Here is a 19,165-nt window from a genome sequence, read left to right on the forward strand (position 1 = left end):
TATTATATTTTAAAATCCTTTTTTCCATCACCTTATAGTTTTCACAAGTAATGCTTGTAATGAAGCATAATGATAACAATGAAGCCATATTACAATGTAATCAAGGAAATGTAATTATATAATTGAGCCCATTGTTAAGCAAGGCAGTTATTAAGTCAGTTTTCTCCCATTTTACTATATATTTTGCTACAGTTGCGATGGCTCACTGGGCTTGGTGGCTGGAAAGCTGGTGGTCCAGATTCAAGATCCAAGCGTTGAGCAATGGAGTGAGCTCCTGTCTACACCTTAGCTCCTATGAACCTAGTAGTTTGAAAGCATGCAAATGCAAGTAGATAAATAGGTACCACTTCAGTGGGAAGATAAGTGTTTCATGACATCATGCTGGCCACATGACCATGGAAACATCTTCGGACAAACATCTGCTGGCTCAATGGCCCTTGAAACGGAGATGAGCACTGCCCTTACAGTTGGCAACAACTAGTGGAGTAAAATCCACAGGGAGGCCTTTCTTTATTCTTTGTCACAACTGCAAATCACTGTAGTTGTTAAATAAATCATATGGTCATTATGTGAATCCAGCTTCCGCCATTGACTTTAGTTGTTGGAAGCCAGCTGGAAAGGTTACAAATGGGGATAACATGATTCTGGGACAGTGCAACTGTTATAAATATCAGTTGTCAAGTGCCTAATTTTGATCATGTGAGCCATGCTGCAACAGTTGTGTGAAAAACAGTCATAAGTCACTTTTTTCAGTGCCATTGTAGCTTTGATTGGTCAATAAATGAATGGTTGTAAGTCAAGGACTACCTATATTACATCTTTGTGCCAAATGTCTAACACAACCATGTAAACTATTGGATTTGCACAATTATCACACACACTTCTCCACCTGCCCTTCTTTTTGCCATCCCCACTGATGCCTACGATTTTCTGCTCTGATTCAGAAAAGACAAATTTTAAAGAGCTGAAGGTGATCTCCAAAAATGACCCATACCTGGGTCAGAGTTTTCTTAGACCCTATGCCAGTAACTTAAGAAGTTAATCTGCCTAAAATCCTCATTGAGATAAATGATATATATATATATCTTGAAGAAACAATACTACAACAAATATTTTATGTTCATAAAAATCAGGAACAGTATGAAAAGAATGATACTGTTTTCTGTGGTATTCCTAAATGCTGTAATGGAGAATACTTCCAGATATTGCTTCAATGACCCTCTAAAAAGATGCAAACTACCAGCTGTCTGCAAGGAATATAAATCCTTCAATCCCCTGCTATCCTGTCAGAGCTGAAGAAACTTCTTGGATGAGAAGTGAAACGTCTTCAAATAAAAAAGGAGAAAGTCCAGTTGCCTCTCTAAAAACACCTTTGGGACAACCATGACCTGGATGACTGAGAATCTCTACAGATTTCCAGATATTAAAAAGTTATATATTATGCCTTACCATCCTTGTTAACAGAGGTAACCTTTGCTGGATAAAAACGACAATCAGACCAGCAAGCTAACACCTGATCATTTATGTGAAATTCCTAGAAAAACAGGAAGCATTTATCATTCTAAGTTATATAAAATAAATATGCTATTGCATTGTAATTTTAAAATGAGTCTATAGTTACAAACTAATGTCAACAGCAGAATATAATTATTTTCTATTGCATTATAAACATGTTATGCAGCTTATTAAGAAAATAATCATAGCATCTCATAACAAAGATTGTGCTTGATCTAATTAAAATAATCAAAATTAACAAATTGCTATGAAATGGCACAAATATTTGAAAACTGAACATTGCTACTCTGTTTTAAGTTAATCAGAAGCTAACCTAAATTAAATTCATCAGAGTAACTATCTATACGGTTTTATGAAAAATTGACTTTCAGTAGCAAAATATTATGATGGAAGCCCTAAATGAAAGTCAATACATTTTATTCATTAGCTTTTCATTAGAAACTAGCCTTATTAATAGAAACCAAGTCAACATTCTTTATTATACTATTTATAGTTATAATTAAGCAAAATAAATCTGTGTTTAAGTTTAAAGCTTCTCATTTCTTCTTGGTTTATTTTCCTTTGCAGGTAGTCCTCGATTTATAACCATTTGTTCAGTGACTGTTCAATTAGAACTGTGCTGAACAAAGGGACTTATGACAGGTCTCCAAAGTTATGCAGCTGCAACATCCCCACAGTCACATGATCGCAATCTGGGAACCCGGGAACCCATTTGCACTTAAGACTGTTTACTAAGCCTACAGCAATTAGGCTGTTGTCATTTGAAATTTTCCCTGCTGGCTTCCCCAAAATGTCAATGGGAAAGCAGGCAGGGAAGGTTGCAGGTGGACATGTGTTAAGTCTTCCACAGTGAGGAAGTCTCTCTGAGCTCATGCCCATCAATTGTACAACCCTTCCCCCTGTGGCTCTTTTCACACACATCTGTGCACCTTCCCTAATCATTACCTTTCACACACACCATCTACCCTCCCCAACTGATGTAGCACTTCTAATGCATCCTCCCTGACCCACATAGCACCCCTTCATCTCTTTCCCAATGCATATGGCTCTCCTCAGGCACCCCCACAAATCCTTCCCAACCTACACTTCTCCCCTGTGCATCCTCTTTAACCCAAATGGTCCCCTTCCTGATCCACGCTGCAACCTCATGCATCCTCTCCAACATGCATGATATCTCTCATACATCCCCTCACATCTTTACCATACTCCCACACCCCTTAAATCCCATCTCTCACAGCAGCAGCCACTTACCTGCCTGCTGGTCTGAGACTTGCAACTTCCTGCTGGCTTCTCCATTTGTTTTGATTGTGGGAAGCTGGTAGGAAGCTGCCTCACCCAGCAACTGCAACAAATTCAGTTAACAACAGTAACTAGTACTGCAGAATTATCAATACTAAGTGATGCAGCCACATTTTAGACCATATTGCTTAGCAACAAAAATTCTGATTCCACTGTCACCATAAGCCGAGGACTATCTGTACATTTTTATCTTATTTGTTCAATAAAAAAAGCAAAACTGGCAATTGTGTTAAGTTCCTCTAATTTCTAAATTATATAATTTATGTGGACATGTAATTCTGCTACTAGACCAATGTTTTTACTTACTGAAGATCCTTCTTCCCCATGCAATCCTTCTTTCCTTAATTGTATTTTTTCTAAAGGACGTAAATAAGGACTGTCCCAGCAAAACCATTCATCATAGCGGTGATTCCAACGTTTAAAATGGATAAGCACCTTTCCTTCTTCATAATCAATTTCTTCAATGTGAGCTGGATACCTATATAAACAAAGTTAATGTAAAGTATTTTTTGCCAAATATATTTGAGTAAAACTGAAAATACACATTAAACAGTATATCCTTACACATTTATTCAAACATTTTTATATGACCGCTCATCTCACATATACGTGGTAGCTTCAACAAAAAAGGTCTGTTAGTTAGGACCCACCAAGTTAAGCTTCCTACCCAATGGGACCTGCAATATCTTATTAACCCTAAGAGGATTATCAATCTGTGAAAAAAATTTTTATCTTGTTCATGACAATTTCTTCACATTATTCTGAAGAAATAAATGTTTTTCATTTTCCAGTTGAAATCCTAGCAGGGGTGGCAAAACATACCTAGTCCCCATCCCACCACACTTGGGAAGCCCAAACTGGCCACTACATGGTCCATCAGTGCCTGGAAGTCTGTTACAGGCAGGAGACCCAGACTGACTACTACAACGCCCATCGGCTATGGAAATAAGCCATGGTCTGGGAGGCTTAGGACTGATACTACACCATGGAAAGCTGGTACCACTATTGCGATCATTTGGAACACTCCTTCTCTAAACTGCACAATTTGGAAAAGGAGCCCTCTGAACAATTGCAAGAGTGCTACCTGTTTGCAGAATGGTGCGAGGCAGCCTCTGTAGGAAGTTTGTCTCACATTGTCTGGGAGCAAAATGCAAAGGTAAATGAAGCAATTTATACATGCTGCTGGGCCCTGTAGCCAGCCTGGCAGATTTCCATATGCCATTGGGCTGTCTGGTTCCCAGGCCAGGCCTCCTGGCAGCTTACTGCATGCAGTGGTAGCCAATGGGGCCTCCTGGCCTGTAACAGCTTTCAACGTGCCAATGGGCACCGTAGCCTGTGGGCTTCCAATATCGCCTGAGCGACCCATCCTCCACTTAACGATCCACACAATCATTTAATGCATGCAACTGGAACAGCCACAATTGCAGTCATTGAGTAAGTGATCACCTCGCTTAACAACTGCTTTGCTCAATCACATAAGATTCCAGGCTCAAATGTGTCAATAGTCAAAGACTACTTGCTTTTCTTGCAAACTATTTTGCTTTAATTGTAAAGTATTCAATTTATATATGAATCAGAAAAAGTCCAGAATCTGTGTAAGCTGATACTTGTAAAAGTCTACCCCTTTTAAAGAAATCCAATCGAATAATTGCTGAATAGAATTGTGTCTAGAAAGGCACAATGCTGGAAATGATTGGGTTATGTAAATTATGGTTTGCCTAACAAACACTGACATTGACATTTTCCTTCTAATAATTCATATTTACTTGTACATGTTACTTGAATTGTTTATTTAATAGCTTCTAATACATATATTAGAATATATATATTATACACACCCACACACTGTTCAACGTATTTACAAACCATTAGAAGAGAATATATGCATCTCAAGGTTAACTATAGTCTCTTTGGTGCTTTCTGAGCTTAGTTTAGTTGGTTGTTCGCAAACATTTCATTACCTGACTAGATAACATCTTGAGTATTAGAAGGGAACGGGGTTTGCTCTGTTTATATACAATAGCTTGCCCTGTCAGTATTGATGGGTGTGTTGCTTTCTCCCTGATAATTCCGCAAGCAGTAAACAACGATCTAATCAAGAAACTACCAAGGAGAAAACAACACTCCCACCAATACTGACAGGACAAGCTACTGTATATAAACAGAGCGTCACTGATGGAGATGAGTGGCTATAGAAATTGAATGAATAGAACTCAGATTAATTAAAGCTATAGAAAATCCATTAACTGATAAAAATAGAGGTTAACCAATCCTCAGAGTCATATGGAAAAAATTTAAAAAAATAAAGCAGATGAGTCTAAAGCAGGGGTCCCCAACCCCAGGGCTGCGTCCCACTATCGGACCGCAGCCAGTTTGGAACTGGGCCACAAAATGCTGGGCAAGCGCATGTGTACAGCTCCCTTCATGCGAGTGGCATGTACTTCCGCTCATGTACAAAGCTCCATTCGCACAAATAGCAGGAAGGCATACTGGCCGCTCTCACAGAACCATACTGTTCCCCCCCCCCCCCGCTGGTTCACAAAGCCAGAAAGGTTGGGGACCACTGGTCTAAGGGTAAGTTAATATTCACTTACAACTCCTTGTATGTGCACAACCTATGACATGCAGCCCTTCAATCCTTGACTAAACTATATTAAATCCCTTTCAAATATTTTAATATAACAAAAAGGTAATATTATTAAATATATGGAAAGGAATAATATTAATTACATTCAATTAATTTATATTTAATTCAAAATATGCTTATTTTTTAACTTTGGTTCAGTCCATTTTAAAATATGGTTTCCAACTTGCTATTCAAAAGGCAAATGTCATCTGAGAAAAAAGTTGCACTACCTTGCACTAAAATAGTTTGAAGCAAAGATGTGCAAGTTTTCAGCAGTTGAGAACTATGCTCATAATTATCTGATTGCAAACCAAAGCTGGAAAGATGATGGTATAACTGAAGAGTGATGTATTAAATATTATAGTTTACTATACCTATTTCTTGTATTCCAATGAAAATCAACAAACTATTTCATAAATTTAATCCTATAGGAGCATCTTGGGGCAATTCTCAGAACCAACCACCCATGATTAGTGTAATGTCCAAATCCAGGATTCTAATTAGTAATCCTGATATATGTAGTGCTTAAATCAGTTTCTCTTTAATTTAGATATCCTGAAATCCATGTTTTATTAAATCCCAAAAGCCTCTTAAACCAGGTGTGCCATGGAAGAGAAGGGAAGTAGTGCATATTGAAGCCCACTACTAATTTTCACTCCAAGCCATCATTACATCTAAAGCAAACCAATTTTTTTTAAAAAATTCTCTTTATATAATTTGTTGTAAATACCAATAGAAATGTAGAATTCTTTTTTGTTCAGTATATTAAAGCTTGGACAAATGTCACCATGACATTATATTGGTTATTAAATCAGCTTAATAATTTAAAGGTTTTTCCACATGAATACAGATAGCACATTCAGGTAAATTATATCCTTGCATGTTATTGGAATAAAGCCAAACAAGCTAAATACATAAAGAGCTAAATCACAAATGGATCTGAATTGGAACACTTGTTGCTTTGATTCCTTGTTTACAACACAGTATGACAGCATTACAAAAAATGCATCCAAGTTTGATCATGAAATAAGAAATACCAGTTTTTTAATCTGTCTCGGGCTTCCAACTGGGCTCCCACTTCAAAGTTGATACCTCTTCTGTTTGGTGGATGCTTTTTCATTTTGTTATAAGCCGTTGCTTTTATTCCCCTGAAAAATGCAATTAAACATCAATCACCAGAACTAGAGTTATGCTCTTTTTGATAAACTATCTAGCTAATTAAAATAATTCACAATCCATGTTTCAAATAAAAACAATCTGTAGCATTATGTTAAGAGCACATGTTATATAGTCTTCTCAAGTGAAGACCGTATTTGTATAGTCTTCATCTCAAACCTTATTAAAACTGAACTGTGACAGCCCATGTCAAACTTATTATACAAGAAGATCCATCTCAAGACTTGTGTCTTCTGTGTGTATGAATCAGGTTAAAATACAGACTGCTTGGAATTAAATTATCTTGATCTTCTGCAAGTAATTCTTAGGCCATTATTTATTACACTGCTCAAAAAAATAAAGGGAACACTTAAACAACACAATGTAACTCCAAGTCAATCACACTTCTGTGAAATCAAACTGTCCACTTAGGTAGCAACACTGATTGACAATCAATTTCACATGCTGTTGTGCAAATGGAATAGACAACAGGTGGAAAGCATAGGCAGTTAGCAAGACATCCCCAATAAAGGAGTGGTTCTGCAGGTGGTGACCAGAGACCACTTCTCAGTTCCTATGTTTTCTGGGTGATGGTTTGGTCACTTTTGAATGCTGGCTGTGCTTTCACTCTAGTGGTAGCATGAGATGGAGTCTACAACCCACACAAGTGGCTCAGGTAGTGCAGCTCATCCAGGATGGCACATCAAAGCGAGCTATGGCAAGGTTTGCTGTGTCTGTCAGCGTATGGAGGCGCTACCAGGAGACAGGTCAGTGGGGAGACATGGAGGAGGCCGTAGGAGGGCAACAACCCAGCATCAGGACCGCTACCTCCGCCTTTGTGCAAGGAGGAACAGGAGGAGCACTGCCAGAGCCCTGCAAAATGACCTCCAACGGGCCACAAATGTGCATGTGGCTGCTCAAATGGTCAGAAACAGACTCCATGAGGGTGGTATGATGGCACAACGTCCACGGGTGGGGGTTGTGCTTACACCCCAACACCGTGCAGGACGTTTGGCATTTGCCAGAGAACACCAAGATTGGCAAATTCGCCACTGGCGCCCTGTGCTCTACACAGATGAAAGCAGGTTCACACTGAGTACATGTGACAGAGGTGATAGGGTCTGGAGACGCTGTGGAGAACGTTCTGCTGCCTGCAACATCCTCCATCATGACCGGTTTGGCAGTGGGTCAGTAATGGTGTGGGGTGGCATTTCTTTAGGGGGCCGCACAGCCCTCCATGTGCTCGCCAGAGGTAGCCTGAGTGCCATTAGGTACCGAGATGAGATCCTCAGACCCCTTGTGAGACCATATGCTGGTGCGGTTGGCCCTGGGTTCCTCCGAATGCAAGACAATGCTAGACCTCATGTGGCTGGAGTGTGTCAGCAGTTCCTGCAAGACGAAGGCATTGATGCTATGGACTGGCCCGCCCGTTCCCCAGACCTGAATCCAATTGAGCACATCTGGGACATCATGTCTTGCTCCATCCACCAATGCCACGTTGCACCACACTGTCCAGGAGTTGGGGGATGCTTTAGTCCAGGTGTGGGAGGAGATCCCTCAGGAGACCATCCGCCACCTCATCAGGAGCATGCCCAGGCGTTGCAGGGAGTTCATACAGGCACGTGGAGGCCACACACACTACTGAGCCTCATTTTGACTTGTTTTAAGGACATTACATCAAGGTTGGATCAGCCTGTAGTGTTTTTTTCAATTTTAATTTTGAGTGTAACTCCAAATCCAGACCTCCATGGGTTGCTAAATTTGAATTCCATTGATAATTTTTGTGTGATTTTGTTGTCAGCACATTCAACTATGTAATGAACAAAGTATTTAATAAGAATATTTCATTCATTCAGATCTAGGATGTCTTATTTTTGTGTTCCCTTTATTTTTTTGAGCAGTGTATAAGCATTTCATGTCTGGGAAGATAATTTAGCATAGTGTTGATACAAATTGATCCATTCTATGTATCTTTACTTGCTCCATCTATTACTTTTCTGAATGTTTTATGCCTGTATAGCTGTAGGGATTAAGCATAATTAAATAGCACTGACAAATAATATGTGCCACATGGAATAGCTATTATAGGTAATAACTATTTCAAGTGGCTTCCATTCAGTAGTTGCATATAGTATTGCTATAATTTGCAATAATATATACATGATATAGAGAATTATAATTTACAAAGTACAGCATAACTTCTCAATACTCTGTGATGTTCTAGGAGAAAACTTAATACCCTAAAGCTTATTACTGAGTTTTAAGGTGCCAGGAAGTATTCATTACATGTAACATTGGTATGTGTTTGCATTTAAAATTACAGTGATGATAAGATCTGCAGGATATCTTTATGATCAACACTGACTTGATGACACATAATCAACAATCAATGTGCTTTTGCCACTAGTTTCATAAATCTACTGTATTTAAGTCATCTAATGGTCAACAAACTGTCTGAGCAACAGATTCCAACTTTCGATTTTGGTCAAGCTTCTAAATATTTAGGATAGTCATATTGTTAATTTGGGGCATGAAATGGTTTACAAAATGTAAGACTGAAAACACTGTAACCCACTGCATTATATTTCATATAATGGAACTTACTTATTTAAAAGTTTGCAAGTTTCTCTAAAGGAATATACAATTATCCCTACAGTTTCATCAACTTTACAGTTCTTAGTTTTATGTACAACTCAAATTATAAAATAGCTTTAAAATGCTATTTTAAATATCATAAACTAAGCTCCTGATCAGAATTTGATCATTTCTAATTAGAATAAAACTACAAACTGAAACCACATCAGTACAAAATCTTTCATGAGAATATTACACAACAGCTTTAACTGGCATAATTTTTGGTATATTGTAGAGTACTGATGGTTTTAATATAACCACAGATAAATTGCATGACTTGATTAAAACCTGCAGTTTTATAAACAGCACAATATTTCTTTTACTGCTATAGATCGGTAGCTAAGGTTAAAGCCTATAGGGTCTCCTGTATGAGCAGCGGTTTGGACTAGAGCAGGAATGTCAAACTGGCAGCCCATGGGCAGAGCGTCATGCACAGGCCATGCCTACCCCAGCTCCACGAATGGGAAAAATGTCATGAAACATCATGTGATGGCAATGTGATGCTGCAAGTTTGACACCTGTGGACTAGAAGATCTCCAAGGTCCCTTCCAACTCAGTTATTCTATATTCTATTCTCTATTCTGAAAGTTGAAGTTGTAGGATAAAGATTTTCTTTAAAGCAATGTTTTATGCCCTTCTGAGATTCCGAGAATCCAGAGGCCTTGTTATTATGTTTATTAGGTAAGTCTTTTACTATATAGATTAAAATTATCCCTTCTAGTACAGACCGTCTAATGAAAGTAGAGCAATGTAATTATTTCCCTTTTTGAGCACACTGTACATATTACTCTTCTTACTATTCTTTATAGATCTAGAAAACAGATTTACCTAGGGGATTAAAAGCTAAAATTCATTTTGAAGTAATCCTTGCTATCTCCATAAAAATTACCTTCTATTTCTAAACAATTGTACAAATAGAGTTTGGTTTCAATAAACTTTTCTTTTTCCAAATGGTTTTGTTTCCATCGAATGCTAAGCCTACACCAAGGTTAAGTTCAACATGCTGTTCAACCCAATCAGGCTGAAATTAGTGTTAAATCGCTCTTAACTTAATCATAAACTGGTACCATGGCTTGCAGTAAGCTCACTTACCTCAGCCATGGCTCTGAGTGCCACTGCAGAAATAGCTGCCAGGGAGACAATGTCACCTCACCAGAGGAATGTAACAGACCATAGGCCCATATAAGCATTCAAACTGAATGGATGAAAAAACATGAAAGAACATCTGTACAAACTGTTATAAATAAAGGACAAGCAAATACATGGGACAGTGTTTACTGTAGATAGCATGTATAGAATATGCTAAAAAATTAACTTTTAAAGTCTGTACTGCCAAGAATTGTTTTTGGGGAGATGGGCAGCTATAAAAATTTGATAAATAAAACTATCCTCCCTGATATTGTCACAAAAGTAATTTTTCTCAGATGAGTGAGAAAATGATTTAGTAAGTACACTGAAAAGAGAAAACTACATATTCAGGTCATATAGTTCTAATAATATGCATGCTATGAACAATTTACTCCTATGTATTAAATCATAATTTAGCACACTCTCCTCTACCAAACTTATCTTAAAAACTATTAACTACCACTGAAATATGCTGTACTTATATAGCTCAAAAGGTGCTGTGAGTATTCAATCTTTCCTCTAAAAATCTCTACCCAATACATTTTTTATGATATTGAAAACGTTATTAATAGTCAAGAATATCTTATTTTCTTTATTGTATCAGAGGCAAGAAGTGTGAATTTCAATCACTGAAGCCAATCCCCAACCTATTACCACAATTGGGCCAGAATCTTGGTCATTAAGTGAAGTTATTAAGTGAGACATCATGTGACTGCTTCATTCAATGACCAGACTCTTGGTATTCTTGGTTGCAGATGTTAAGTGATTACACAGGTCATTAAGTGAAGTCCCAGGTAAAGAGTTCAGGGTGCCTCAGGGCGTTGGGGAAGACCCTGGGAGGCTCGGCTCAAAACCCAAGCAATATTTTCAGCCCCTGAGTGGGGAGACCTTCTCACACAATTTGTGCTGGGCTTTCCAGGGCCTCCCCTTATCTTTGAGGCTCCCAGTGTTCCATACATTAGTGTGCTGTCTTTCTGCAAAATCCTGCTTGGGTTTTAGCTCCCTCTCATCTCTAGGGGCTGGATGAAAGAGCTTCTGCCAAAGCATTTCAAGCATGGGACTGAAACCCTTCAACAGGGTGCTCTTTCAACCAGCCCCCCATAGCTTGCAACCTTCCCTGTTGAATTTCTGAGGAAGCTGGCAGAGAAGACAGCAAATGATTGACACATGATAGTGGGGTGCCTGGCAACCAGTATAAACAATAAGTATAAACAGGTTACTAAGCACCCAGATTGAGATCACAAGCTGGGGTAGGAAACATTTTATGATGATTAGAAATGTTATAAACTTTACAAAACATTTACAAGCCATAAACCACCCTTTCTGAGGCCATTATTAATGAAAATGTTGTTAAGTTAAGGACTACTTGTAGTCATTACAGGAATCTTTTTAAATTTAGACTGGTACTGCGTATGCCTTAATGCTCTCTTGAAATTCATCCTAGCAGACAATGAATGTTTCCAAATCAGCTTTCCAGGAAAAAGATTAACACACACACACACACACACACAATGGTAGCTCTTCAATTCCTACTACTAGTATAGTAGGAATAGTAAAACATGCCATAGCATCAAGAACAATTGTAAGTTCATCCAGTTCATCCCCTGCAATTCTGAATGGCAGTGGTCATTTGATTTGATTGGTTAATCCAAAAAGCAGCAATGAATGTCTGATACTTTTGATCTTTGCAACTGGATGACTTTTATACTGTACTAAAAACACATTTCCAGGAAAGAAACATGGCTAAATAATGCCATGTCACACTCCATCTTTACTAATATCCTGTACAGCCAAAAGAGGTACTACTTCTTAAGTTAAAAAATTATTTTCATTCTTTTCCCCCTAACTTCTCATTTATGCTGGCAATACTTTTCTGAAAGTTGTTTCCATTTTTTTCAAGCTTCCAAAATTTTGAAACATGGAGTTGAGAAGCAGACAGCATTTCTTAACGATACAGGTTAGAATTACCCTGATAGGTAATCCAATGATATATGAATTAGCATGCCCATTTTTTTTAATTTTAAAAATGAATTAATTCCCTTAATTGTAAGATATCAATGTTTCAAATAAAGTACATATACATCTTTGTCATATGAAAATTCAAAGGAAATTATTTGCATATAGGTAGATTTGCTTAATAATCACTTGTTCAGTGACTGAATTTATGACAATGTTGAATGTGTGATACTTATAACTGGTTATGTTTCTGCAGTCACAGGACCACAATCCAGCCACATAGCAATTAACTCGCAACTATGACATTGCACTGTTTTGTGGTCATGTAATCATAATTTGCAACCTTCACTGCTTATCTTCATGGCAGGGGGCTTCAGTTAACAATGGCAACTGAAAGTGCTTAATTGACATAGCTAAATGGCACAGGCCCATGACATCACCATTTTGACAGTGTTGCTTAACAAAGGAAATTTGGGTCCCAATACTGTGTTAAATGAGGACTGCCTGTATTATGAAACCAGGCAAAGGAACTACCCGTGTTTTCCTGAAAATAAGACTGGATCTTATATTCTTTTGGGTAACAAAATAAACACTAGGGCTTATTTTGGGGGGTCACTTGTTCCCGCCCCCGCCCCCAATGTACTTGAGGCACCTGCTTGCTTGTGGTGTGCCAGGACTGCTGCTGCAAGGCAGGGGAATATGGAGCTGCCTCGCACAGGCTTACCTGAGGGACCCTGCAGCCAGGCCACCCAAGCCCCGATACTTGCCTCACCTTGTGACCTGGTCATCAGCAGCCCTGTCCAGCAGGACCCTGCATGTCTGCCTGCCCACTTCTGCTTGCTCACAGCCACAACAGAGCAGGATGCCAAGCAATGCCAGTACTGTGGTCACAAGGTGAGGCAGGTAGAGCTGCCCCATGCACCAGCTTACTTTAGGGCCCTCATAGCCAGGGCATCCATGCTCCGACACCTGCCTTGCCTGGAAGCCATGGCGCCATCACACCACTCAGCCTTCTGCTCCATTGTGGCCATGAGCAAGCAGAAAAAATGGACCGGTGGCCATGTGGGCTCCCGCTGCACATGGTTGCTGCTGCTGCTGCTGCAAGGCAGGTGTCGGGTTGGGATGGCCTGGCTGCAGGGTCCTGAGATAAGCAGGTGCGGGATGTGTGGGGTAGCTCGACGACCATCCTGCCTCGCCTCATGGCTACAGCACCACAAGCATCCAGATAGAATGGGCAGCCAGATGGCTGTGCAGGCTCCTAAATAGGACTTACTTAGGGGGGTAGGGCTTACATTACTCACAAACATAAAAGGCATGCTATGTCTTATTTTATGGATAGGTATTTTCAGGGAAACGGTAGAAGCAGAAGTTTTGGAACAGTAATTATTTTAAATACAAGTCTTGTCGTGGCAACAATCATTAGTTTAATCACATACTGCTCATCATCAACATATTTATTTAGCTCATACCAATCCTTTGTAAGAACTGTTCCCAAATCTTTAAATTGGCTTGACTTAAGGAATGGTATAATTTTTTCTTACTAAAATTCAACAGATCATTTCAATATTACATAAAACTCTTTAATTAAGAGGATGATGTTATCTGTTCAGCTGTGTCAGTCTTGGCAATTTCATAATGCCAGCTCTCTCTACATCTTCTAATCTTGCACTGTTTCTTTGAGTTTTCTATGCTCTGTCAGCTTTGATACCGTTCAGCTATCTAGTGTTCTTTGCAGAGCTGGTCTCCTTTTATTGCTAACTCTTCCTAGCATAAATTGCTTTCTCCAGTGAATTTCCCTGCATGACATGGCCAAAATAAGTGAGACAAAACTATTTAAAGAATCCCATTGTGCATAATATTAAAAAAAATCAATTCTGGGAGGATTGTTTGGGATCCGAATGTAATGAATTTCAGAAGAAATTTATGTATAAAATCATCAAATATTGATCTGGAAAATCATCCAAAGATCAGCAAAACATCTCATACCACTAAAATCACATTACATAAATTTTAACTCACAGGATTGGGTTGGTAGAATTATAAAATACTTAGAATCAGTTCTGATAGAAATGCTGATTATCCATTCCTTTTGGTCAAATTACTCAACAAATGTTCCTAGGACTCCTGCCATTGACAATGTTTCTTAAGGCACTTACATTGTTACAACATAAGAAATATATTCAATTTCTTATCTCAACAAACTTGAATATTTAAGTACTCTTTCTTTGGTGCAATGTATTTAAAATTTCGGCAATTGCTTTTAGCTGAAACATTAAAGGAAGGCTTTGAAAAACTCTTCAATTACAGATTGGTTTATTTAAATTTGATTATATATCTATAGTAACAATATTGTTCTAACAGTTTATTTCAGGTTGTACAAATGTACTTGATAAAAATATTGAGAAAGTACAATGAAATTCAAAGATTTTAAATGTATTAATACATGTTTATTTACATTTTTTCTTTTAGTTTTTAATTCAATATTTTAAAATAATGTTTGCCTTGCTGTTTAATTTTTAAAAAGATGGAAAATATATACCTAGAAAGGCAGTATTTTTGAATGTGGGGGTTCTGATTGATTTATCAGATTCAACATAATCAAACCAGAAATGTGTACTTTTAAAAAATTAATAGTTTCCCTTACAGTCTATACTTAAAGATTTTAGTTCAAATAAGGATATGCCAAACAAAATCCAAAAGTTAATGAGGCTAAGACAAAAGCTAAACTACATTTATATTTTATTTTTTATTTATATGGCTGCACATCTCAAATGTATAACGCTGGCAAATTAACAGATAAAAACACCATAAATCATGTAATGATAAAAACAATACACCCACATAAACCACAGTCAAGAAAAAAACAGAACAAACAAAAGAACAACAAAAGTCAATGGCATTTAATAATTTTGCCTTTCTCTTGCATACAGAGCCATGGTGGCGCAGTGGTTAGAATGAAAGTACTGCAGGCTACTTCTGCTGACTGACTGCAATTTGAGAGTTCAAATCTCATCAGTCTCAAGGTTTACTCAGTCTTCCATCCTTCTGAGGTCGGTAAAATGAAGACCTAGATTATCGGAGAGAGGGGGAGGGCAATATGCTGATTCTGTAAACCACTTAGAGAGGGCTATAAAAAACTGTGAAGTGTATATAAATCTAAGTGCTATTGTTATTAAGAACTGGGAAGTGGGCAGGACTAGTTTTCAAAACCAAATGTAGCCTGTGGAGTTAGTTCTGGCTTGGACCAACAGAGGTCAGTCTGCAAACAATTATGACACATGTACTTATAAGCAGTAGATACACAGCACATCAGGAAGGCAGCAAAAGATTGTATGGCAAACTGTGCCACAATTATCACTTTGGCCACACTTTGAGAACTGTTTTTCTAAGTGGCATATGCTGCAGCGAAAGTATTATACTTTGGAATGAAGTAGAAGTATGGTACATTTTCAAAAGTTTCATTACTGGTGAATGAGACAAAGTGATGAAAAAACATCATAATAAGAATTTATTATTTTAAAAAAATGTTAAAGGCAAAATTTCTGAAAAAATACTGCATTAATATGCATTACCCCAAAAGAAATCCCTTTGATTTAAAGTATTTCAGACTCCACTGTTGCCATGCCATTACTCCATTACTGTTTGAAATATGAAAGATCTAGTAATAATCACCCTTAATAATGACAGAAAAGTAAACATAGTTCAACTATTTTGTTCTACCAACATCTCTAAGTAACTTCAGAAACTTGAAAAATGAATTATTCTGATTCCCCTAAGAATGAATGTTTAATTGATTTCTTTGTCAGACCAATTAAACCCAATTCTGTGAAAAATAAATCTATCAAGCTATCAAGATGCCTATGTAAAAGCAGGAAAAAATCAGGTTGTTCTCCCATAAAGGTAATTTTTTTTTAAAAAAAATCATAGAATACCATGCAGACATTCGGTAAATTCAAAAAAAACCTTGCAATGTCTGATTGGTACAACCCTTCAGAGGACTGACCTCTTCAATAATAAGAACCCGGAGGGCAAGCAAATTAGCAGAAAGTAATGTTATATAACTGCAACACCCATCATGTCTGTCAAGTTAATAATAAGCGCTCCCAAGTCCCAGCGATTCGTCAGCACTTATCCATTATCCTAACAGTTGATTTCGGAAAAGCAATTTTGAAAGACATATCACAGCACAGTGATGTCAATTACTGAGACCGCTAACTAAAAAAAGGCTATTTTTGAAAAACGTTATCTGGAGGCGGTCCCTGAAATCAGGAGACTGAATGAAAAGGCAACCACGCGCGCCAGGGCTTGTCATACACAAAAAGTATAACTTTTCATGCCGTTTAAACATCGATGCGGCTTTGCGGCCCAATTGAAGCCAGACGTTCAGATTGAAAAAGCGAACGCAGCACCTCCCGGTGATCAAGGTCACAAAAGTAGCCCAGGGAAAACAAAAAAACAGCACTTCTTTCAGGCAGGAAGAGAGCGCGCTTACGCCTTGGCATTCTGCCTCGGACAAGGGCCCGGGCATCATCCTCCGACTCCGACTCGGAGAGGCAAAGCGGAAAGCATGGTGCGGCCGGCAACACCTCCCGCCTCCCAGGCAAGAACTCGCGAGGCCTCCGCTCGCCAAGCCCACGCGGGCGCTACGAGCCGGAGGGGCCGGTACGCCAGGCCCCAGGGCCAGCCCCCTTAAAAAAGGCTTCAGAGAACCCGGCAGCCCAGGAACCTTTCGCCTATACGGTGCGTCGCCGGGCTCCGCGCTGAGCAAAAAATCAGCCACCAGAACCCCGGGAGTCTCTTATAGACTCCCGGCCGGTCCCCGCCCCTCTCCGCCTTTGTGAGGCCGTGGCGGGAGCCCTTGGTGTTCCCCTGCCGGGTTTCCTCCGGATGCTTTTTGCCGGGAGTCGCCTAAGAAGCGTCGTGTATCTTACCGGGTTCTTCGCACGGAAAAAAAAGGCGTGAGCGTGGAAGCTGTTTCTTCCCGCGAGCTCCTGTTACCGAAACCAAACAACCGCCGACGACGCAGCAGTGCCACAAAATGGCCGCCACGGCTGCAGTGCCGCTAGTCCGATCGCCGTGAGGGGGGAGGAGAGGGAGGGTCTTCGGTGGGAGGAGCGGGCGGGGACGTGGCTTTTGCTGTCGGGCGGGATCGTGGAGAGGCGCAGCTTGAGAGGCGGCTTTGCTCACAATCTCTCGCATTCGGAACCTTTGCGGTGGACGAATGAGATCGCCGATCCCGCGCGGTCTCTGTCGCTGGACCCCGAGTGTGTTGCAGATGTTCAGAAACTGAAACGCTCGGCTGTCTAGCCGTCTTTATCCACGAGCATCTACAACAGCACCGCACTGCTCTTGAGTCTAGTATACGAAGTATTAACGTTATCGGACGGAGCAGGGACCGTTTTCTTCCACAAAAAAATTACGCGCTATTTGAAAGCCTGCAAAGAAAGAAACCGGGAAAAAAGGATATCGTGGTGTAATATGAAATCACGTGTTCGGAGTGCAGATTTAGTTCTTGGTATCTTTTAGCTGCTTAAAAGAATCTTCAGTAACCAGGTTCGGCATGGCTTCGCCCTGAGACGTTAGTCTTAGCATTGGAGGAAATGCTGGGCTGCGAATTAACCCCACGCATGGTAGCTTCGTAGGATCACGTTTAGTAAGGATCGTCAAGAAATGAGTGGGTGGGTTAAGCCTTACGTATACTCCCGTATATCTCATCAAAATCGAAAGCTCACAAACTAGAAGAAATCCGAAATAATGGGGTGGGGGGGGGATTCGATCCTCTTGATTATGTTCGATATAACACTAAATCACGAACGAATCAACATACTTATTGGAGATACTGCTGTTTTCCTTCACGCGTGAGACTTGGGGCAGCTGCCCCTCCCACTATAATTAATAGCTAATGACACTTGTCAAAGCTGCTTGTACGTTATTACTATTCGCATTAGGTTGTGCTCTTACTACATAACCGTTTATTCTTGCTCAGAAACCTGCGGATATTTAAAAAACGGTAGTAAGTGACAATTTTGAGGCATGTGCTTCTTTGAAATTTGCCTTACATTTTTAACGAATACAATTTCATATACCTAGCCCACTACCAAGAAAAATCCCCAAGCATGCACTAAGCAAAGCTGGCATTAAAATCTGTAGTCTAAGATCTTCTGAATCAGTTCCTGGAGGCTCTAAGGATCCTTCCTGATGGGGCAAAGGCAGCTCAGATTAAACCATTCCAAGTTGGAACTGTTTGTCAGTAAACATCAGAGAAGTCCTGTACTGTACTTACTTCTTGATGGGTCATACAACACTGGAAAAGTTAGTGACTTGGGATCTCTTGGATTGTTAGTTTCTATTAAAACAGAAGGAAGCTGCAACCAGGGGACTGTCCAACTTTGACTAGTTACAACTCGTCTACTTTGATCAGGATGTATTAGCAAGTTAATCATCACTTCATTCAATGATCTATGTGGGGGTACTTTCGGAGATGACTTGGAAACTCCAATTTGTACAGCAAGCAGTGTCATAATTGCTGATAGGGCTTAACCCCTACCTAGTTTTGAAGTTGCTGAATTGGTTACAGCAGGCTTCCAGGACCAATACAAAGTTGTAGTCATTACCTTTAAAGCCATTCAGCGTGCAGGACTGAGCTAGATCAGCCAATGCTTTTCCAAAAGAACATCTGTTCAGACATTTATAGTGTCTGTTGAAGGTCTGACTCCTTGAAGATTTGTGAGGCATAGACCAAGCAACAGATCTTCTCAGGAATGATTTCCATTATGAAATATGTACTACCCCAGTATGGGTGGCCCAATAGTCCTTGCTTTAAGCAAGCAATTTCAAGTTGCGAGATTTTAT

General features: G+C 39.4%; 1 protein-coding gene across 5 annotated transcripts in view; it reads right to left on the reverse strand.

Moving 5' to 3' along the window:
- PHF20 (PHD finger protein 20) overlaps window positions 1–17,382 on the reverse strand; it is a 40,994-nt gene extending 23,612 nt beyond the window's left edge. For 2 of the 5 annotated variants that reach the window (XM_026685230.2, XM_087959480.1), the window contains exons 1-5: window positions 17,245–17,382; window positions 10,322–10,424; window positions 6,478–6,588; window positions 3,121–3,292; window positions 1,450–1,534 (exon numbers count right to left, since the gene is read on the reverse strand). In XM_026685230.2, coding sequence (XP_026541015.1) covers window positions 1,450–1,534; window positions 3,121–3,292; window positions 6,478–6,588; window positions 10,322–10,419 — 466 coding nt within the window. In that variant the 5' untranslated portion in view covers window positions 10,420–10,424; window positions 17,245–17,382. Of the gene's footprint in view, window positions 1–1,449; window positions 1,535–2,766; window positions 2,858–3,120; window positions 3,293–6,477; window positions 6,589–10,321; window positions 10,425–17,244 lie in introns of all 5 variants that reach the window. The other 3 variants (XM_087959483.1, XM_087959484.1, XM_087959481.1) reach the window with 3 other exon arrangements.
- Window positions 17,383–19,165: the final 1,783 nt, after the last annotated feature.

The sequence above is a fragment of the Notechis scutatus genome, chromosome 3, assembly GCF_049901735.1.
Source record: "Notechis scutatus isolate UNSWTSFEM ecotype Mainland chromosome 3, rNotScu1.2, whole genome shotgun sequence".
Taxonomy (NCBI): Eukaryota; Metazoa; Chordata; class Lepidosauria; order Squamata; family Elapidae; genus Notechis; species Notechis scutatus.